We start from the raw sequence: 25,055 nt of genomic DNA on the forward strand, positions 1-25,055 counted from the left end.
CTTCCATTTTGAATACATATTTATAATTTTAAGATATTAAAAATATATCTGGCTTTTCGGTAGCCAAAAGTTTAAACAATGCTCAAACTTAGCTTAGCTAATTATTTTCCCCAGCATCTACTATGCAAGAAAGACTTCAGTATTCTAATCTTTCTGTTAACCGCAACGTACAAAGAACAATCTTTCTTTTAACCGCAACATACTAAGAACAATCTTTCTGTTAACCGCAACGTACAAAGAACAATCTTTATGTTAACCACAACGTGCAAAGAACAATATTGATATAGGAACAAATAGCTTACTTTAACAAATGTATGCAAATAAGTTTTAAAACATGTTTCTTCCTTTCGACGTCTTCAACCAGCTTCGAAACAATTTTGGCATACATTGTCCTCACTTATGCCGTCAAATTCGCACTCAGAGTAAAGTTGTTTTTCAGCAAATATTTCATACACTTTGAATGCAAAATTTGAAACCTATTTAAATAAAATTATTTGATCTTACATTATGAATACAAAATCAGAATTCTTTGAAATTCATATAAATGGTAATCTAATTTGTGTAATCCTAATTTATCTAAAGTGATCCGTTAAATTAGTGTAATCCTAATTTATCTAATGTGGTCCGTTAAATTAGTGTAATCCTGATTTATCTAATGTGGTCCGTTAAATTAGTGTAATCCTAATTTATATAATGTGTTCCGTTAAATTAGTGTAATCCTAATTTATATAATGTGTTCCGTTAAATTAGTGTAATCCTAATTTATCTAATGTGGTCCGTTAAATTAGTGTAATCCTAATTTATATAATGTGTTCCGTTAAATTAGTGTAATCCTAATTTATATAATGTGTTCCGTTAAATTAGTGTAATCCTAATTTATATAATGTGTTCCGTTAAATTAGTGTAATCCTGATTTATATAATGTGTTCCGTTAAATTAGTGTAATCCTAATTTATATAATGTGTTCCGTTAAATTAGTGTAATCCTAATTTATCTAATGTGGTCCGTTAAATTAGTCTAATTCCAATTTATATAATGTGTTCCGTTAAATTAGTGTAATCCTAATTTATCTAATGTGTTCCGTTAAATTAGTGTAATCCTAATTTATATAATGTGTTCCGTTAAATTAGTGTAATCCTAATTTATATAATGTGTTCCGTTAAATTAGTGTAATCCTAATTTATATAATGTGTTCCGTTAAATTAGTGTAATCCTAATTTATATAATGTGTTCCGTTAAATTAGTGTAATCCTCATTTATATAATGTGTTCCGTTAAATTAGTGTAATCCTAATTTAGATAATGTGTTCCGTTAAATTAGTGTAATCCTAATTTATATAATGTGTTCCGTTAAATTAGTGTAATCCTAATTTATATAATGTGTTCCGTTAAATTAGTGTAATCCTAATTTATATAATGTGTTCCGTTAAATTAGTGTAATCCTCATTTATATAATGTGTTCCGTTAAATTAGTGTAATCCTCATTTATATAATGTGTTCCGTTAAATTAGTGTAATCCTCATTTATATAATGTGTTCCGTTAAATTAGTGTAATCCTGATTTATCTAATGTGGTCCGTTAAATTAGTGTAATCCTAATTTATCTAATGTGGTCCGTTAAATTAGTGTAATCCTGATTTATCTAATGTGGTCCGTTAAATTAGTGTAATCCTGATTTATCTAATGTGTTCCGTTAAATTAGTGTAATCCTAATTTATCAAATGTGATAAGTTAAATTTGTGTAACTCTAATTTATATAATGTGTTCCGTTAAATTAGTGTAATCCTAATTTATCAAATGTGATAAGTTAAATTTGTTTAACTCTAATTTATCTAATGTGGTCCGTTAAATTAGTGTAATGCTAATTTTTCTGATGTGGTCCGTTAAATTAGTGAAATTCTGATTTATATGTTGTGGTTCGTTACATTAGTGTAATCCTAATTTATCGAATGTGGACCGTTAAATTAGTGTAATCCTAATTTATCGAACGTGGTCCATTTAATTAGTGTAATACCAATTTATCTAATGTGGTCCGTTAAATTAGTGTAATGCTAATTTATCGAATGTGTCAGTTAAATTAATGCAATGCTAATTTATCTAATGTGGTCCATTAAATTAGTGTAATGCTAATTTATCTGCTGTGGTTCTTTAAATTATTGTAATCCTAATTTATCTAATGCGGTCCGTTAAATTAGTGTATAATATCGGGAACTAATTTAGAATCTACATGAAATAGTTCTGTATTTAATGTTGTCTTTGTACATGCACTTTCACTGTTAAAATATTTTTCATCTGTTTTAGTCTAATGTTGACATATATTTTTGCGTCGATTTGGCTCCAAAATATCATTTTAAAGGTTCAGAACAAAGGCATATAGGTTTTGATGCGTACGTTTTTGTGACTTCAACTATAATAAAGTAAAGCATTGGCATCGCAGGTGCTTCTTGTGATCTGTATTTCCTTCTGTTTTTTTAATTTCAAAAACTTACCTTAATTGATCATCTCATGTTATAAACAACTCGATTAATTGCCCGTCCTAAAACAGGAATAATTTTGTAAGTATTTTTTTTAAAATTGGATGAACGAGTTTAAAAGAAAGTTTGAAAATAAAAATACAAACTTGGTATGCTACGGCAACTTTGAACTCACGACCAACTGACACACAGAAACACAAATGTGGGTGTCTTATTTATCAATTCCCACATTTGGCTGTGTCCCAGATCATTCGGGGAAGACTTTGACCCACTGGGTTCAGACTTAACCGTGTTGATTTGATATACGTTTGCATACAAAAAGAATATGCATGATTCCTCTATTCTATTGTGTTTCATGAATGAGACATTTACTGTCATGGAGTATCATTTGCCTTACTGGATGTGAAGAATTTTCTCCCTGACTTTTAACAAAGAAATGGTTCCAGTACTACCTTCTAAAGAGTACTATTGTAGCAGAAGATCTTACCTAGCCACACAGTCGTATTTAATAGTACGACGTTCAGTTTCAAATCAGATGTTTTCACAAGCTTGACCGGGACAATTATATTGTTCAGTGCCAGACTGAAAGTTTTGAACAGATATATACGCAGTATTGTTCTTTGCCCAGTTTTACACCCGGTATTAACCAACACGGGGCTACCGGAACGACCTGTAATTTTAATTTCCTGAAACTCCTATGTGTTATGATACTCGTTCAATTGCTTCCTTCAAAAAATGAAGAATTAAATAGTATATGGATTCAGAAATATACATTAATTAAGTTTAAATTATAAAATACGATCAATACCTCTGGCTATGAAAGGAAATTGCGATCATTTCACAATGTTTTCTATTCTCAAACATACTAATGTCTTAAGCATCAGTTGTACAAATGGAAAATTTTGCGTCGAAACGTTTTGCCAAGAGATATTATTTCTACAGCAATATACATTTGAACTCTATATTTCGTCTAACAAAAATACATTTTTTCTAAATCAAAATGCTATCTTCATTTATAATGATCGAACATAGCATTTTCGAAACAAAGGGGCAAATAGTCCAGGTTTTTGAATGGCCAAAACAGTTAGTTCGTCAGTCATATGCGTCAACGCAGAAATATGCATAAATAACGAGCAAAATTTGCGAAAGATGTATGTATGTATGTATGTATGTATATACATGTCTGTGTATAAATGTATGTACGAGCATCCATCCACTTAATTTGCAGAAAACTATATTTTGAACTCTTCATTGCTTGGCATTCAAAGCCTTGTCCGGCAGTCATATATAAAAGAGGGCATAAAACAAGTATTGAAATTTCAACGAGCGTCATGTTTGCCAAAAATAAATTATCCAGGTTAAACGTTTTGAAATTGGTCTGTTTATCTAAATAATTTCTTTAATAATTCCTCGAATAACTTTCGCTTATTTGTAATAGGGTATACAACTTATGGGGATGGATGCTCGTACATACATTTATACATAGACAGGTACATACTTAAATCAATCCATCCATCTTGGTTGATAGATGTATGGTGGGAAGATTTCATTTCTCAGACTTGAAGATCTGCTTCTCCTTGTACTATCTCGAAATAGAGAAGGGAAATGTAAAAAACGGACTAAAATTGGTTACCAGGAATTAGAAAAATGATTAACCGAAGTGAAGACTTGACACAAGTTTTATTGGTTGCTTTTATTTTCAGCCCTGACTGTACGTTATCTCACGAAACGATTTATTGGCGATTATGAGTCAGGTGTTGGTGAGTGTACATCGTCTGTCTTTCTGCTCCTATGAATCTCTGCATCTAATCGATCTGTCGGCTCTATCTTTCTTTATTAGTTTGTTTTCTTCGGGAATTTCAGTCTATGTAGCAAGATTGCATTTTGTTCGACAATATGAGCGGCTTCGATTTTTTTAAAGATATGAGACAAAAATATCTATTAAGACATATGAAACTAAATGGTCTCTCGATTCTTATGTTCGAAATAAACTACCTTCTCACTTTGTTAAATTTATTTTAATTGAAAGAGAGCTAAGAGTGAATTTTAATAATTGATATAAAATTATGGCATCTGATGCCATTTCTCTTGAGTATTCAAAACAATGTAATCTTGGTAGGAATGAAAATGACATTTCTGGTTTTAATGTGCATCGTAATTTTTGCAAAATTTAAGAGGAAACTATTGATGGCTGAGTGTTTCGGCAAGTAAGTTTGACCGTGATTTTTCTTAAGTATTTTTGACTGTATTTTAAGATAAGGGGTTTGGCAAACAACTTATCGGTTTAATTTCCAACATCGTTGATCTGTAACTTTATTAGAAAGCTGAATATTAATCACTGATAAATTTGCTTTTTTTCACACAGAATGTAAAACTTTTCCTGATCTTTAATATCAGATTCTATTTTCAATGGTTTTTCAGATGTTCTGTACACTCATAATGCAGTCATAGAAGGAAAGCACATGACCCTACACATTCTAGACACGGCTGGGCAGGTAAGTTCTTAAATCACATAACCCTACACATTATATACCCGGTTGGGCAGGTAGATTCTTAAATCACATGTGCCTGCAAATTCTAGACACGGCTGGACAAGTGGAATTTTAAAGCACGTGACATAATACATTCAAGAGATGGTTGGGCGTGTAGGGTGTTTGTTTATGTAGCCGAAGTTTTGCATTTTACATGTAAACAAAACAGAAAATGGGTTCATTGAGATATTTAATAGATTTATTTACAGTTTATCATCGCTTGCTGTGTTTGATATTAAATTTCATTCTGAAACTGCAGAGTAAAACTGCCAGTACGTTCATGCGTACTGCATTCTATCTTTTTTGCTGATACACTTGATATTCTTTTCTGCACACATGTTTATTCAGAGGAAAACATATTAAACGATGTTCAATCTAGGTTGGGCTATTTGTATATCGAATTAAATATCAACAAGGTGTTGGCGAAATATATTTAACAGCGGTAGTCCTAAAGTGCGAAAATAACTTCTTTTCGCTAAACGAAGAAATAAGGGCGAGAAGAACTCTTCTTTATTTCTTTATCAAATTCAATAATTCTTTTTTAATGAAAGATATCATAAAACATGTTAACTAATTTATTTACAACATGAATTTTTCAATGAAATTTTCTTCCCACGACCAGCCAGTACCAACGTTCCCTCTAAAGTTTAAACGAATAGTAGATGTGCGCTCTATGCGCGCTGCATTGTGCAAGCATTACGGTGACTTGAGCAAAATCTTTAGATCTTGGTCGATTGCGATGTCTGAGCAACTACGAGGCCGCGCGCGCGCACGCTACTTTGTCAGTACGTACTTGCGGTATGTAAATTGACTTGCGAAAAGAAGATATAAATACGAAAATAACTAGTATTTTTTTTTCACTTATTTATCAAAGTCAAAAAAATCCTTTTTAAACGAAACATAATTACAACGGCAGAGACAAATGCGTTTACAACATGAATTTTCATGAAACTTGGGTCTTACACCCATCCGGTGGCCTAGAATTTAGAGCGCCGCCTCGGATACGGGAGGTCGCGGGTTCGAAATGACTCAAAAATTGTTAAAGCTACGTTAAAAATCTAAATTGCACACACACACACTTGAGTCCTACGATCAGTCAGTACGTATTGTGGTATGTCAAATGACTTGCGAAAAGGAGAAGTACGTGCTAAAAGAACTTGTATATTGATACATTATTGCATTTGTATGTGAAAATTGAACGAGTTTTTTCTTAGTAATTCAGCACGACACTGGGAGTGCATTATTATTTCGAAAAACCGTATTCTTATTTTCCCATATAAATGCAGTAACCATTTTATTATATGCTCTTTTCGTTTTCCTACCTTAATAGTAAGTGAATACACCACAAGAAACATAGTAATTGAATTTATGCTGTATTTCAAACTAAATACACAGATTCATCACAGTAACAATTTTAATACGCAAACAGCACTGCTAGAGACCTTTGAACTTCATTGTGCGCTCGACATTAGTTTGAAAAAATATTCTCTCTTTGGTCTATTTAAAATTGAAATTTAGAGTCATATTTTGAATGAATGAGCCTCACAAATCTTTGCAGTTCTTTTGGAATGGATGGTGTATTTTTGTTTATATATTGCTCCAACTCAGTTCTGCTTTTCTGCTTATGATGGACTCGGTCTACTGGGTCAATTCAGTGCAGTAAGACGAATGTGATTTCAATTGGAAATGTAGTCGAAATTACAGCACATTTTGGACGATGTGTTTTATCATTATCTTTCATTTAAAAAGAAATGTTGAATTTGATAAAGAATAAAGAAAATACGAATTCTTTTAGCACTCAATTTTTCCTTTAGTGAGAAGTTCTTTTCGCACTTTAAAACTGCCATTTAACAGGCCTAGGGTCAATACATTTTGTATCAGGATTCCTTTTAAAGTTCAAAATATTATTTTCGTGAGGATTGATGAAGTATGGAGACTGCACGGTTCGAATAGTAAAAAAGTACCTATTTTATACCTTCTCATCCTACACTGATTGTACTAAGTATTACTTTTAGCAGCAATCTTTATCAGAATCGTTTTGGGATAAACCTAGCATCTGCTTAGTTATATATTTCTGTGTGCTATAACTATAAGGAATTAATGTAACTCCGTTGAGTATTAACTGAAATTAGTTTTTACGTTGGAATTAATTATACAAAGACATACATACATACATACATACATACATACATACATACATACACACACACACACGCACACACACACACACACACACACACACACACACATATATATATATATATATATATATATATATATATATATATATATATATATATATATATATATATGCATGCTTGCATACATGTATACCTATCTACCTACACACACACACATACATACATACATACATACATACATACATACATATATACATACATACACACACGTACATACATACACACACGCACACACATACATACATACATACATACATACATACATACATACATACATACATACATACATACATACATACATACATACATGCATGCATGCATACATACATACATCCATCCATCCATCCATCCATCCATACATACATACATACATGCTCACTTTCTGATAGCCCTTGTTCATTCCCGAGCACAATGTGTGCCAAAGAAAAGCTATAGTACATGTGAAGTGCTGTTAATCCATTCCGTCTGATAATGAAATAGGCTGCTATGTGCCAAAACATATTCCCTTTGCGAGCATTTGACTCGCACGTTGTGCCATAGTAAACCTCTTGCTTAAAGTGATTAAAAAATACAGCTTGAACGCTTTTAACCTTACCCATAACGCTATACAGCATCTCTAGGAACAATAAATTACACTAACAACGCACACTAGTTTAGGATAATAGTTCTGAAAGACGACTAGTAACGCCACAAAACATTCCTTCTAAAAAAATATACACAAAAAGCAATGCATCAATTAATTAGAAGGATATGTTAGAATCAATTATTCAGGCTCTCAGCGTCAACAATGTACAAAAGCTGTCAATCTGGCCCTGTAAGTTGATTTATATAGTTACTAACAAAAACCACTGTCCAAAAGACATATACAAGACAAAGCTAGCATTACAAAAATGTCAAGACGGCGGTTCCAGATACTAGAGCCTTGCTTTACATGATTTTGCTGAATGAACTGCACCGGCATCTTCTCTGTATTTCATGAACATTTAATTCTTCTCTGATAACTTAATGAATTCTATTTTGTGTCTAGTAAAATAAACATGCTCTTCTCGATGAAATAAGTATTACAATCGTGGTCCTCGTATTAGTCATCCTCCAGGGCGAATAAACTTAGAAACTTAGAAAAACCGTGTGCATATCTCCAGACCTCTCCTATAATATGCAGAAGTAGCACTTGATACTTTTAAAGGAGGACATGCGCCAAAATATGCATGGATAATGTACTCACTCGCATTCATGGCCAAATCATTTACATTAAGTTACTCTGCATTTCCTCAGTTTGAGCAAGTACAATGATTCCCAACTGGAAATTTCTCAAACTTGCAGAGCATATTCTCCCCAAATTATAATGTTTGCATGGAAAGAGAACATAAATACCATTCACCGCCTTAGCTTGGCGTCAAATTCTTTAAAGTATACATAAAAGTAACACCAAAGAGCTGTCGTGCAAGGTTTCATCACCATTTTTGTCGGGTATTTTAAGAATGTTGTATGCGCTTAACTGTACTATCGGTGCAACGTTTCACATACAGGAACTCATCGATATAACTGTTTTAATTGAAGTTCAAATTTTCACGAGCGTTTATATAGGCTAATACTCATGAACTTCGATGACATATTGTTTCACTGCGTGAAACATTTGGCTCTTTCGTCGTACAAAGCTAAGTTTACAAAGCATATGTCACTTTAACTTTAACATTCTCGTTAAAAGGTAATAAACAAAAGACAACATAATCTGTCAAATCTGAATACAGCTCTCTGGTTTCTTTAGTCAAATATATATATATATATATATATATATATATATATATATATATATATATATATATATATATATATATATATATATATATATATATATATATATATATATATATATATATATATATATATATGTGTGTGTGTGTGTGTGTGTGTGTGTGTGTGTGTGTGTGTGTGTTATCGTGTTGAAGAGGTAAAGATGAAAGGCAATACAGTGCTAAGTATAGAGAAATAAAACACCTTACTACGTGAAACTAGATATCAGTTTTAGTGTAAATGTAATAAATGGATTGATTAACCAAATGAGATGAAATTAACAGCAAATTGAATTTTACCTACGTATTCAGCTGTTTCAAGATTTTCTCCGTTTCTCGTATAGAATACCGTATTTAATTATTGGAGAGACAGACGTATCTATTTGCATATGTTAAATGAAAAAAAACCCATACAAAATGTCTAAAAAGAAAACCGATTGTTTCGAATCAATTACCTACATATGCACTTATTTCTGTCATTCATTTTCCCTTTAATCCATGTGTGTGCATCTATTCATCTCCCTCCTCCATGTACCCATCAGCGAAAACAGAATGATGTTACGACAAGCAAAGGGTCTAAGAGCATCGCACCACAGTACAAATAGTTCGGTTCTTATGTGAGGCTGGATTTGATGTCAGTGTTTTCCTCAGTTCAAGTGACAAAACATTAACACGACTCTAATTTCACACTTCCAATGTTTTACTCGCTTAACATTTGTTGTTGTTGTTGTTGTTGTTGTAGGGTTTAACGCAATTTTTCAGCACACGATAGGCTATACATTTCGGCCTGTATTAATGGTGGAGGAAGAACCCGGGAAATCCCCGGAAAGAACCACCGACCCTCGAGAAGCTACTGGCAAGCTTTCTCACATATCCCTATCCGAGACTTGAACCCACGCAGACAGAGGTGAGATGGCAGTGATCCGTAACGGTGAGCGCTTTAGACATCTCGGCCACTCGGGGCTCCCTTAACATTTGTATGATTTATCATAACGCATTTATAAGCTGTAGATTGGCATTTCGTCCCTGGTATCAAGTGAGATGACCAAAATACCTAATACACAGAATTATTCCTATCTCAAATTACGATACACGTATACTTGAGAATATGCCAAGAATCCTTTTTATGTTAAGGAATTAGGAAGAGTACATTTTAGAAAACCAATCCATGCTACCATCAAGTCTTGTGAATACCATACACGATGATGTCTGCTCATAATACTCTGTGTGAGAAATATATTAGTAACTCATAGTACTCGGTGTGAGTAATATCTTATCAACTCACAGTAATCGGTGTGAGAAATAGCTTACCAACTCATAGTACTCGGTGTGGGAAATATCTTACCAACTCACAGTATTCGGTGTGAGAAATAGCTTACCAACTCATAGTACTCGGTGTGGGAAATATCTTACCAACTCACAGTATTCGGTGTGAGAAATAGCTTACCAACTCATAGTACTCGGTGTGGGAAATATCTTACCAACTCACAGTATTCGGTGTGAGAAATAGCTTACCAACTTATAGTACTCGGTGTGGGAAATATCTTACCAACTCATAGTACTCGGCGTGGGAAATATCTTACCAACTCATAGTACTCGGTGTGGGAAATATCTTACCAACTCATAGTACTCGGTGTGGGAAATATCTTACCAACTCATAGTACTCGGTGTGGGAAATATCTTACCAACTCATAGTACTCGGTGTGGGAAATATCTTACCAACTCATAGTACTCGGTGTGGGAAATATCTTACCAACTCATAGTACACGGTGTGGGAAATATCTTACCAACACCGATAAACTACAATCAAACTTATAATCGCTAAAATCTAACTTAGGTACCAACGGAAACGTAGCTGCAAACAGCATAAATCCAATTTGCAACAATACTTCGAAAAGTATATTCTAATGTCATTGTGCAGAAGTCAGTGACTCGATCAAACGTGGAGATATGTGCTTTCAGTTGTTAATACTAATCAACTGCAATAGCACTATGCAGTCATCTCTTCAAATATGTAGACGTTAGCAAAACCATTTTTACGTAAGCAAATGTGGGAGGCTTCATTCCAAAATCCGGAATAAGACTTATTATTTAATTTTTCTTGCTTACAATCTAAGTAACCTATAAAGAAATGAAGACAGAACGTCTATACTAAACGTATGCACGAGAGAAAGATGTATTCTTCAATATCTCATATCTAAGAATAAACCTTTCCTTGAATCACACATGTTCCATCGCACAATGTCCCATCATACAATATTACATTACAAAAGGTCCCATCACACAATGTCCCATCACACAGTACTACGTCACAAAATGTACCATCACAAAATGTCCCATCACACAATGTGCCATCACACAACATGTCATCACACAATATTATATCACAAAACATCCCATTACGCAATGTTACATCACAAAATGTTACATCACAAAATGTCCCATCAGGCAATGTTCCATCACAAAATGTCCCATCACACAATATTACATCACAAAATGTCCTATCACTCAATGTTCCACCGCACAATGTGACATCACACAATTTTCATTCACACAATGTTTCATTGCACAATATTACATCATAAATTGTCCAATCACACAATGTTCCATCGCACAATATGCCATCACATAATATTACATCACACAATATCCCATTACACAATGTTCCATCGTACAATGTGTCATCACACAATATTTCATAACAAAATGTCCCATCACTCATTGTTCCGCCGCATAATGTACCATCACACAATATTACGTCACACATTGCCCAATCACACAATGTTCCATTACACAATATTACATTACAAAATGTTCTATTACACAATGTTCCTTCACAAAATGACCCATCATGCAACATTTATAAACATCTTATGAATGATCTATCCAAGAAGAAACTTTTAAAACCATGAAATCATATGTTTATCCTCTCTTTAACAAAAATTCCATGTCCGCTATAAATCTACAGCCCAATGCGATCTCACTGTTTATATCCAGAAGTTCCAATATTATCTGCTTATATCCAGAAGTTCCAGTAGTATCTGTTTATATCCAGAAGTTCCAGTAATATCTGTTTATATCCAGAAGTTCCAGTAGGACCCGTACGGCAACAGTGATATATAAACGGCGACAGTTTCTCTTGCAAGATGATGTTATTTTATCCTGTAATTATTACTAGCCAACTTCTTTCTTATATGCACGGAAAACATCACACATAAGCTGTAATCGTATCTACTTAAATAATACGTCGCTTGTGACCATGCATGACAACATAACTTTAATATTATGGCATGTATCCAACGATGAATCATTTCAAACCAGTTACAATTTTAAAACGCCAATTAAAATTTTAGGTGAATACCATCCTAAACATGTGCTTTGCTAATTGTGTTTATATAAATATATATATAATAAATCTAAAATTGTTGCGGGAATAGCATCTAATTCATGGTTAAATAGAGCCCCACTGTTATTTAAGAGATTATACAAAAAGTTGAATTCTGATAGCGTCATTAATGATACGCTTTGCTATCGAGGACGAGACATTACAATTTCTGTTTCATTTAAAGGCTGAAAATATTTGTATGACGCTTTTATTTATTTTAGTTAATCCATATTGTTGATATTAATTTTATTAATCCATTCCGCCCGTTAAGCACTGAAAAACACTGCTGACTGATTTTATCATAGCATTAGTGTCGATGCGCCGAACGTGGTCATCTACCTTGTTATGGCTTTCAAAACATAATGCTCTCTGAAATGAAATTAGTAAAGGAAATGTCAAATTATAGCTACATTCTGTTCTTTAGAAGAGGGAAAGCCTTACAATATTGAAACAGGGCTGGTTTATTTACGCTGAATGTCGCCAATGCGTTATTTTGTTTGTTATGGTCTGTTTTTTAATCAGATGGAGATACAGTAATATGAACCAGTCTATTTTTAAAAATCAGAATATCCTTGAATATCCTTTAAGTTAATACATGGATGGAGAATGAGTCGCTTCTTTTATGCTTTCTCGTGGCAATGCAAGTTTTGAATCTTCTCACGAAAAAACTTCTAAACGAAAACAGGTTAGAATTAATATCAGCACAACTTGTTAGTTGCATATACCAATAGCAAATAAGAAGCACGACAGTATAAACTCCGTTACAATCATTTACGACGTCTTTGAAAATTATGACAATATGTGTGCTTTATATTCTACAATAGAGGATTACGTAAAATATTTTTTGGAAAATGATCATGAAGACAAAGTATTTCTCTGAAATCATCTAATAGAGGGTCTGAGCTAATTTATCTTATAAACTCGTACATTTGTCTTAACAGTAGGACAATATTATTAGAATGGAAGATTTAAAGTAGTCAAGAAGTATGGTAGTTATGGCAGCATTTTATATAAACTCCATCCGTATCCTTCGCGACTTTTTCATTATCTCTTTGAAGTGTCCAACTGATACCTTTGTATCTTCACATTCTTATTACGCTGAGTGATTCTTTGGTATATCAGCCAGTACAATTAAAGTGATTCTGATTTACCAATACGTTTTCCACCGCCCAAAGAAAGCGATAAAATCTACAATTAAAACCGAAACAACATTGCACAGCTGTTGTATATGATTTTATTACCATGTTTTATCCGTTTACAACAGGACTTGGCTTTAAAGCGCTCATTAGTGCACTTGGGTACGCTTTAATCACAACAATACCTCTCTGTATGTCAAAGATGTTCAAAACACCATTTACCTCCCTTCAGAGTACAAATTGCTCAATTTTTGTAAATGCTTGGAACCTTGCCAATAAACAATCGGCAGTTAAACTATAAGCATGCAATATTTATCTTTAGTTTTAATCTATGTCAATATTTTTGATGGATAATGTACATCAAATTTAGACAAATATGTAATTGATAAAATACTTCAAAATGTAACTTAGGACAATGGTGATAAAACTTGCTGCCAGTAATATATCTCAAAGAAGTAGAGCGTGAAAGAGAAAAAAGAAAGATGGAAGAAAAATAGAACGATGAAAGAATGAAACAAAAGAAAAGATTCCCAGAAAGAAATTCCGATATTATAAACTGCTGAAAATCGTGAGACACAATTATCGGCTGCGAAAAATAACCTGTTGTAAAGTATAGGTTTCTTCAGCACTGGAGCTTCGGCAGCTCAGAAGGAAGATCATCGAACTCGTAATCAAATGGTAGCGAATTCAATACCAGCCAAGGCCATCGTTGGATGGCTGCCTGGGTGTATCATTGGGAAAGGCACTTGGATCCCATTTCCTCGGTCATATCCAAATATATGCGAAACTGCTGTTTTGTTAATTCATTTTCAATCCAAGGCCAGATTGTATTAAAAGACAATTGATTTCTCAAGATTATAAACATGGAGATCTGAAGATGGTTACCATTAAAAATTTTAACAAAGCATTTAAGATATCATACTTGAAAACAGCCATTAAATACAATGATAAACGACAACTTTTATTGTGTATTGAATTTAAACTATTTACTTTTGGATTACATATTAACCATTTATTGCCTCAAAATCTTACCAACAAGTTCTGGAAAAATGTATTAAAAGCATAGCAAGAATATACTAGAAAGTTGAAGACTGATACAATTGAAAGATTTTATTATAACCAGTATGGTATAATTCAACTATGTTTGGGTCACACACGTTTTCTATAAACGATTGGCATGAACATCCAACGTATCATTGATTTATTTTCACTTCTACTCATATGATGAATAACAAATAGGTACAAATTGAAATTTGGATTATATGACAGTGTTAAGAAAGATTCCTCAAACTTGGAAAGAATTTTATTAGAAATGAAAAGGCTACACTTCAAATATCTTTAAACATTTTTGCAGTAAATTATAATGTCTATTTATGATATATTTTAATAAATAAGAAAAGATGCAGGCTTTTTTATATAACAAACCATTACTGAAGAAAACGGTAGTTCTACACGAAAAATGCAATAGATGGACATTCAGACATAACATTTTAGTAGTTTTCTCTACTTGCTGCATGGATATATGTTTTGGCAACTGATCGAAATCAACTCTGTAGTGCGGCTGGAAACATAGATTCTTCATTCATAAGGCTGAATGGGCTGTCAAGAAAAGATCAACAATCAAGGATATGGTGACAAGCAATCTAGCCTTGATGTACAAAGCCTAAAGCGTATTAACTGGACGACGATCCTGTGTCCATGTGGAAATACCCAGCGTTAAGACTGAAGGGAAAGCGGGTTTAAAGAGACAGCGATGAGACTGCACCCTGTAGCTAGCCACAGAAACCAGACGTCCTAGCGTAGAAAAGAGGGGAGGGGGTATCTGGCAACCTCTGAATCTGCTGATCTAACTCCTGGACCTAACATAACCTTTGAGAAAGCTCCCCATCAAACGCCGCACGAGTGAGACATATAAATATGGGCTTTATATAACCCTAGATAGTATCTCCAAACTGGAGATCATGTATCTGTTCTTTTGAAAGTGATGGCATGGGACCCAAATCCGAACACATTAGAGTTACACACTAGTAACAGCATGTCTGCGCCCTACTCTCGCTCGTAGGATGCAGGACTCTGCCATCCCATGTCTATCTGAAACCTGATGGTAAGGGGAGTGAAGCGAGAGGGATGTCCCTAATGGCCAGGTTGAGAACATTTCTTGATCTTTCCAAACGCCTGGGAGCAAACACTGCCTACTTTCTCTCTTATTGACGGAACGTAATAAGCTTAGAGAGATTATATGAAATGGGAGATGCCAATCTGATCACCTTCCTGAATCTAGCGCGTGCATACTATACTGACAATCCCCAACAGAATTTATCGATAGCTCGGCGAGAGGCAGTCTGGTCTCGATACGTGTCCCCGTAATGATGTGATTGTAATTACCGGTAATCGGTAGTCGCAAGCTGGTACCTGGTTACAGGTGTCCTTTGAACAGTCAACGCAATGTAATCATATCAGTATCTCACCTGTCGCCAGTGAGGAAGGTGTACTTTTGATACATAATTACATGGTTATGGAGATGGGTATAATACAGCAACAATTCACATAAATCCAGTGACTACTATACACATCGATTAAACCGTCCTTAGCCTCCACCGCCAACTCTTACTAATACTTTTGCGAAATGTGTTATAGTTATAGAAAACTGTGTTATAAACAGAAGAGAAGTTGCTATTCTTGGACAATTTGTTTTCAATAATTGTTTTGTCCTTCACCTATAGTACTATTTTTTTTAACTTGATTTGATTTTTTTATATCTTCTTTAACATATCTCTCAGTCTGTATTTGATACCCGATAATTGTTCCAATTACTTTCAACACTCTCAACTGCTCTTGCAATGCAGCTTTTTGTCTGAGCCCCTTTCTTTTAGGGTGTATTTTTCTTCCATTTTTATTTTTCATTGATTTCAAAATCGGATTTCAGATTATATCTTCAAGATGATAACCTTCACAGCAGATGCATAACTCCGAATTATCTTGATATGTGAATAATATACTTTTCCGTGCCGGATTACATTTGGTTTCAGCTTCTCTTAACTGTTGATCAAATGGCTAATTAATAAATATTTGCTTATTTCTTTTCCCTCAGGAACGTTTACTGGCTGGCTTTGTGCAAGGTAACTTTCTTGATGGTTTTAGCCTGTGTCACTGTCGCTTTTCCAGTATTACGACGTATATTTAACATATCTTGAAAATCTTCTGTCATGTCAAATCTTCAGAATTAAATTTTACCTTTTGTTTGTTTTGTTTTTAAAATTAAACTAGATATTCTGGGTTTTCTATTTCTGCAATGTGTTCTAAGAATGTGGTAACACCATTTTTGGGTTGTCTTCCTTTCAATTACACCATCGACTCTTTCTAGGGCTTTGATGTATATTTCACCTTTATTGTATCATAATGGTTCCTCTAATTCAATTTCATTTAATTTCGTATTACAGATTGTTTTGCAGCATCAAATTGACAAAAACCAAAATCAATAAAAGCTTTAGCAATAGTTACAGTGTCATCAATTTGTACTTTGTACATCTCTTACATCGTCTTTACATGCATTAACTTCAGATATATATAATCAAAATTGTGAAGACCACGATACATGTTTAAACTTGTATTATTTATTCGTTAGATACATGGATAGAGTCTATTTTGAAATACAACTGGGCTCTATCGAAGACAAATATAGCAATAACTCCATTTCTATAGAAACGGAAGAGTACAAAGAGAATTGAACATAGATATTTTAAATTTAACACACAAAAAGGTAACTGATAAAACACTAACTGTTAGAAGAGAAGAATGAGAAAGAAATCGTTAGACGTGAAATGAAAGGTCTGATAAAGTGTGCAATTCTTTGTCAGATATTTTAATCTCCACTGTTACATGGTTAATTAGCGGTGTTAATCCATTCGACAATTAGACAGTTTACGAAATGAACTGAGAGATGATTAAATTGCATAAACTAGTACCAGATGTTTCACTGAAGGTTTTACATTCAAGTTGAGATTATCATCACAAGGAAGTAAACATTATTGAACAGATGCTTACAAATTAAATGTATACTTCTTATTGTGTTGTAGATACATTTGTGGATAAAACAATTTGTTATAATATTCTTGTTTTATTAGCAGCTTCTTACCATGGAACAAAGTCTTGCAGGGAAATATTACTTAAAGTTCTGTCATTAATGAGGTCTGGCACAGTCTACTCATTCATGAAGTTAGACATCTTAAGTGATTCAAGTTTTTATTTGTACTCTGTTAATCTTTTCTGGATGGCACCTGAATAAAGTCGGACCTGTTTTCACGAATTATCATGCATGTTGTGTCTAGCCAGTTAAATAATTTGCCCTGGTGATCTGACTTTGGTAACTTAAAAATACACACGTGATTTAATGATATCTTTCTTTATCATAATTACTACCACCATCGGACGTTTGATAACTGAAGAATCTGCATTAGAAATCAAGTGAAGAAGTAGGTACCCGTTCAACCCTGTATTTGAGCTACTGTTTTGTTTTCATGAAGAAAAGGTGTTATTTATTGTATTTGAATTAATCTAAAAAAGTCATATATTTTAGTATCTTTGTTTTTCCAATTGATTCGTGTATTAATTGCACCAATACCTGTTTTCATGGTTTCTATTCTATTAGACCGATTTCTGCAGTGTGATAGTTTACAAGGTTGACAATAGTTGCAAGTTTTGCAAACCTTGATTATGTCGTTAAAAATATAGTGAAATCCATCCCATTCACTTAAGCAATAAGATTTAATTTTCTATTTCACTGCTTAAAGTAAGTCGACTTACCAATTTAGTTTATATATTTAAACCATATGTATTTAGCAGTCCCAATTTTCTTGTTAATTTAAATGAAAGATTAACAAAGTAAAATGAAAACAATGTGTGCAAATTACTTGATAGGGTTACTTTACAAACATATTTCATGGAGAGATTAACTTGGTTGACCGTCAATCAATTCTAAAAAGCCAAATATGAATCTTTGACAAATGATCAAAATGCCCTTAAAACATCACACTTCGCTGCACGGCATACTACATGAAAGAAATTATCAAAGTGCAAACATTTTTACCTATTATTTGCGGTAACTTCTCGTGGGTCGGTGGTTCTTTCTGGGGTTTTCCCGGGTTCTTCCTCCACCATTAATACTAGCCGCCATGTATAGCCTATCCTGTGCTGAAAAATGGCATTAAACCCTACAACAACAACAACAACCTATTATTTCTTACTGGTGGTATAGCTGTATTAATTATCTTGTTTATTATGTGTAAGGGCAAAGCTCCTATGTTTTTAAATATGATGCAATGACAAATCCTAATCAATATACAATGTTAGAGAGCAAGAAAATCAACACAAGAACAGCATGACATGACATGACTTCGTCCAACCCAAAATTCTTTAACCTTTTATCGGATAATGAATTGAATGTGCAAAACAGCTTTCGTTATTAGATAAACAGCATAGTTCCTGAAACAGCTGCATGACGAGCAAAGTAATAGTATGGTAGGTGATAGTAAGTATTTAAACATAATTTACTTTCTAAAGCTTTGATTGAAAATTATCCGACGAAATGAGCAACAAACATGAACGCACGTTACATTAACGCCAGTGTTATTCAACGTAAGTCTCAAGACAGGCCATGTTATGAGTTACACAAGTCAGACAATGTTATAGGTTACACAAATCAATGTATGTTATGAGCTGCACAAGTCAGACAATGGTATGAGCTGCACAAGTCAGACTATGTTATGAGTTACACAAGTCAGACAATGTTATGAGTTACACAAATCAATGTATGTTATGAGTTACACAAATCAATGTATGTTATGAGCTGCACAAGTCAGACTTTGTTATGAGTTACACAAGTCAGACTATGTTATGAGTTACACAAGTCAGACTATGTTATGAGCTGCACAAGTCAGACTATGTTATGAGTTACACAAATCAATGTATGTTATGAGTTACACAAGTCATACAATGTTATAGGTTACACAAATCAATGTATGTTATGAGCTGCACAAGTCAGACTATGTTATGAGTTGCACAAATCAATGTATGTTATGAGTTACACAAGTCATACAATGTTACAGGTTACACAAATCAATGTATGTTATGAGCTGCACAAGTCAGACTATGTTATGAGTTACACAAATCAATGTATGTTATGAGTTGCACAATTACGATTGTTTTGTGAGTTACTCAGGTCAAACTATGTTATGAGTTACACAAGTTAGACTATTTTGTGAGTTACACAAGTCAGACTATGTTGTGAGTTACACAAGTCAGAATTTGTTAAATAACATTGTATGGTTATTAAACAGATCATGACAAACTTAATTTTATATACGGTACACCTAAGAGCATAAAACAAAATGGTGCTATTCTTAGAATTTAAATAGTCCATTCTTTCGCATACATAGCCATTGATCTTCAATTTCGTATATTAGTTTGGCTATGAAGCTATTTAATTCTTCATACTTCACGCATATTTGAATATTTGAAAAGAAAGTCCACTCTGTATGATACTCTGGCAGTGCTCAGGGGTTTCAATAATGTATTAATAAAGCATTAAACATGGCACCGAATACGCAAAGATGATCACCTGTTATTTTAAATACCCTTGGTTCTCTTGCCTCGTTTTAAATCATCTAGAGTTTAATTAATGTGTAACACTTTTAACAATCTTTATTTTATTTTCCTTCAGACGAACGTAGGGGATGTCAGACCCGAGCAGATTCTTTGGGCAGATGGGTTTTTGCTTGTGTATTCTATAACGGACAAGACGAGTGTTGAATTTGTACGTGACTTATGTAATAGGATAGTCAATATGAGACCAGAAGGGAAACCGATAATTGCAATAGTAGCCAACAAAGAGGATCTCATATATTGTAAGCAGGTGCCCGACACCGACGCCTCACAGCTGTGTGCAGAATATAACTGTATGTTTTACGAAACCTCGGCTAGTGAAAGTTATACAGAAGTTGCAAATGCATTCGTGGGATTGTGCAAAGAGATCCGAACAGTGTATAAAAAGCGTGAAAAGCTTACGAGCTTTATGTCTAATCCCGCTATAGCGGCCAAACTCCAGATTCAACAGTCTTTCAGAAACCTTGCAGAAAAGACATGGCGATCGAGGACATCCACACTTTGAACAGTTTCTTGAAAAGAAATGCTTTAGATATTGCGAAAAGCTGAGAGCTTGGCTAAGTTTCTGCGGAACAGGCCAATGTGACCTGAATCTAGTCAGCATATTTGCCTGTTTAATATTTCATGGTTAAAAAACATTTCAGCCGTGCTAAAAATAAAGACAATATACGTGCACAGACTCTCTCAGTTTTTCCTCTGACGATTTTTGAGAACCCTGCTGTATTAGATTCGCAGTTCTGTGACGATACAAGAACTTTGCAAAGTGTTTAGATGACAGCCAGTAGAATGGCATAGTCTCACGTTTCCTTCCACCGAAAGCTATGCGATAATTGCAACACTAGTGACGTTTGTGATGAATTAAATAGCAAAGGGCGCTGGTCGCTGAAAATTATTTTGCATGTTGATAATTCTTACTAGAGAAATCTGTCATCTTTGACTTTAAGTGCATACATGTTGTGTGTGGAAAGGTGTGTTGCACATTCAGGTGGATTAAAAGTTGAAATACTAAACTACTTTTACAAAAGGACTCTAACGGGCTCTAAACAAACTTTGAATAAATCATCATCGGTATACATGCATTGTGAAAAAGAGTTAATTTGTTCTAATATTGGTGGTCCAATTAAAATAATGTTTAGCACTTAATAGTGTTTGACTATGTTGTTTATGAAAACAAAATCAAATTATGTATGTATGAATGCATGTATGCATGTATTTATGTATGTAGGGTATTGCCAGAACCAACGTCTGAAATATAAGAGGCATCAGCATCCAGAGCAAGCCATGTATGTATGTATGTATGTATGTATGTATGTATGTATGTATGTATGCATGCATGTAGGGTATTGCCAGAGCCAACGTCTGAAATAGAAGAGGCATCAGCATCCAGAACAAACCATGTCCTAGACTCGGATTCAAACAAGCATTTTTGCCTCCAAATATAATGATCTGAATATTTAACCATTACTCTTAGAGAAATATTAGTTATATATTATCTTGCTGGTCAGGTGCACCACGAACTTGACTTTGGGCAAGGTCAAGTAGAAATTAAGATGTATATAACATATAATCATTATATATATATACATATATATATATATATATATATATATATATATATATATATATATATATATATACAGTGTGACCCAGCTTTAGCACGCTCCATTATAGCACGAATTCGGATATAACACGGTATTGGCTTTACTCCCGAAATTGTTTATATATTTAGTTTTCTCGCGAACGAGAAACAAATTTCTTTCTTAAAAGTACGAAGAAAAGTAAAGTTTATTATCTTGGGAATAGATTGCTCATGAATAATACCAAACGATCGTGGTGTGGCTCCAGAAATGTTATATGTATTTTTCTCGTACACGAAATAAAAGGGTTTTTTCTTCTTAAAAGTACGAAAAATAAAGTGTAAATTTCTTATTCTTGAATTGCTTATGGCTTTGCCAATGACTCAAACTGCGATTTTATTTTCCTTATTGGCGGCAGAATATACCATATAGCGATTTTTTTTTATTGGCGAAATCGTTGGCTTTTTAAACTTGTATATACAACCATTGGTTTGGAGTGGAGACATTCAGAGGTCCCATGAAAGGAAGCCGCCAGCTTGATATGAAATGCACTGAAATTTATCTCTTGTCTTATAAACAATTTCGTTGTCCATATTGACAAACCATCTTAACAGTGCCTTGTTATATCATAATCCGCTTATGTTGACATCAAGCATGAGTACTGTAATTTGTAAGATAACCGCTTTTTTGTTGTTGACATTTGCGGTAGCGTTGATCAACCGGACGAGGCATTATCTCGTAATCTATCTTACGTCGGATTCTCGACCACTGGCTAATAATTAATATATTTACATAGCTTGGCATTTGTGTGTGGAATGTAAGTAAAATTCCTCTTCTTTCCACTCAGAATTAAATCCTTCAGAACACCCACATTTTCTGTACTAATCCTTGTCATCAGACCAGATTTGAGCATAATACTGCGTCTGATTTATAAATAGATGTTTGTGTTTGTATTGACGATTAGTAATAATAATCCTAATAATAAGATTCAAATTGTGCCTATGGCGCATTTTCTCAGTGATTGACAGTATATCGATAGGATATACATGTGCGTGTATTACAACATAATTAAATGTACACTTCACCTTTATACCTTTCATGGCAACAGTTGTCATATCTGAAAGTGAGTTTTAATATCCCACTGAAGTAACTCAGAAGTCTACAAAAATTATTCATCTTGGTTGTTATCCACAAATAGAACCATAATTGTGCATTAATGGTAATATTAATTGTACATACATATGTGGAACCACTGTAAGGCTCATTTTCTCTATAGGACTCACAGTACTAAATCAGTTCTCATACTAAAGTCATGCAAGCACCATGATATTAAAAATTCAATAACTTAATTATGTTGGCACTCATAAGCAAACCTATATTTATCAGTATAGACACATCCTTGATGACAGCTGCTGTGTAGAGGAAACCATATGACATATGAGCTGCGGCATTTTATTATCTACATGTGTTTGAAACATGTGCTTTCAATTTTGTGCTGAATGCATTTTCAAAACTCAGATCTGTAAAAGCACTAAAATTACATCATTGAATTTTCTCTTTTTCTTTTTATTAATGCTATGATTAGCTCTAAACGTTTATATTTACTCAGTGTTTCCCTTTACCTTCATTATGATTCGGGGGAACCTCCAACTTTTAATTTGATCTCCGGTTTTGATACCAAAGTTTGTTTTTACTCAGCCTTATCCCCATTTCTGACACCAAGGGGGCTATTGATTCTGAATATTTCACCCCTAGGGATACACTGTTACTACATTCTAACTTTTCTTATAAACCAAACCTGGACTGCCAAACCCATATATACTCTATTTTATTATCACCCTTTCTAGACTGATCTCCATTTTATCATATCATTAGTACCGTGAGTCCTACAACTCCACTAAATCATCTTACTAAAGATTTATGTCAGGAGATTAATTTTAAAATAACTACCTAAGTTGTAAATAAACATGTTGTTATTTCTGAGACAAAATATTACAAGCATATTCGAATTACAGGTTATACTATTTTTAAGTATAACTGTAACTCATTTTGACTGAACAATGTCAAGTGAATTTTTTATTTATCTTTATTCATATGAATTTATAGCTTTTTTTTCTTGTATTTATAGGTGTATTCTTAAAACAGGAGGGAACCTACCCATCCAGCCTCCTCCAAATTGTGTGAAGATTATCACAGCTGTCCTCAAACTGCACAAGAAGACCATTGATGAAAAGTTGCCTTACAGAATATGATAGTGATGACAATGAATACAACGATGATGAAGAGAAATTCGATAGCCTTGTCACTGAAAGCAGAACGATTATCAGACTTGTGCTATTGAGACAATTTTGAAACACAGTTTATAATTTGTGAACTACCTTGCAAGGCAATGTTTATTTCAAAATTGTTTAATAAAAGAAATAAAATTACAGTATATCCAGTAACAGCAACAGCAAATTGCCGGAATCTCGATTATACTCACAATTTAGACATTGCCCTGGTCACATGTTTGCGCTTAAATGCCTATGCGCTATTAATAACACACAGGGTTTCCCACAAAACAGTCACAGGGTTCAATACGCTAAATAACTATGCTCTATAACTCGCTGGGCTTTTACAAGGTAACAATTGATTATTGCACACTCTGTAAAGAAATCTACCTGTTACATTAAATATAAATACTTGATAAATAAATTATACGATATGAATACGTATGCACGTTTAATGTCTGTCTGTTCAGTAAGCGCGTATGCTAATATAAATTAGTTCATCGTATATTATTAACTGAGACGGTGGCTGAAGTGGTTAAAGCGTACAAACTTTCGATCGACCAGTGAAAACTACTTCATGAATTTGAGTCCAAAACATGCAATAGACGTATTGTCAACATCTGCGATAGATGATATTATAGTGTGTGGGGAGAGGGGTACCCGAGATGCTATGAAAAAATAAGAAATATCGTTAAATGGGTAATTGTAAACTTATAAAACTAACCCAGGGGCAACTTGCCTGTGCCCACCCAGGGCCTCAAAACTGGTGTTAATTCTAAAGCACCCTGGGTTCACTTGGGGTTTGTGTATTGATTACAAATTAACAAACCAAAAACCCTCTTTCGCACTTAGCGATTCAACAATTGTAATGGAAAAAGAAAAATAGAGCAATTACCCAATATTAAACAGATATCCAGCGTCATTCAACCTGGTCGCGGGCAATTCCTTTTGCTTTTTTTATAGTCTGATAAAACAAATTGATCGCCCCCATACATACATACACACACACTTTCAACCAAGCCTTGGATTG

General features: G+C 33.8%; 1 protein-coding gene across 2 annotated transcripts in view; it reads left to right on the top strand.

Annotated features, from left to right (window-relative positions):
- The window catches only part of LOC149796482 (ras-like protein family member 11B), a 39,851-nt gene extending 15,382 nt beyond the window's left edge, over positions 1-24,469 (top strand). Inside the window, exons 2-4 of one of the 2 annotated variants that reach the window (XM_089961193.1) lie at positions 4,176-4,232; positions 4,894-4,967; positions 23,884-24,469. In XM_089961193.1, coding sequence (XP_089817319.1) covers positions 4,176-4,232; positions 4,894-4,967; positions 23,884-23,895 — 143 coding nt within the window. In that variant the 3' untranslated portion in view covers positions 23,896-24,469. Of the gene's footprint in view, positions 1-4,175; positions 4,233-4,893; positions 4,968-20,236; positions 21,322-23,883 lie in introns of those variants that run through there. The other variant, XM_089961192.1, reaches the window with a different exon arrangement.
- Positions 24,470-25,055: the final 586 nt, after the last annotated feature.

Source organism: Sinohyriopsis cumingii, chromosome 6, assembly GCF_028554795.1.
Source record: "Sinohyriopsis cumingii isolate HCF-2022 chromosome 6, ASM2855479v2, whole genome shotgun sequence".
Lineage (NCBI taxonomy): Eukaryota > Metazoa > Mollusca > Bivalvia > Unionida > Unionidae > Sinohyriopsis > Sinohyriopsis cumingii.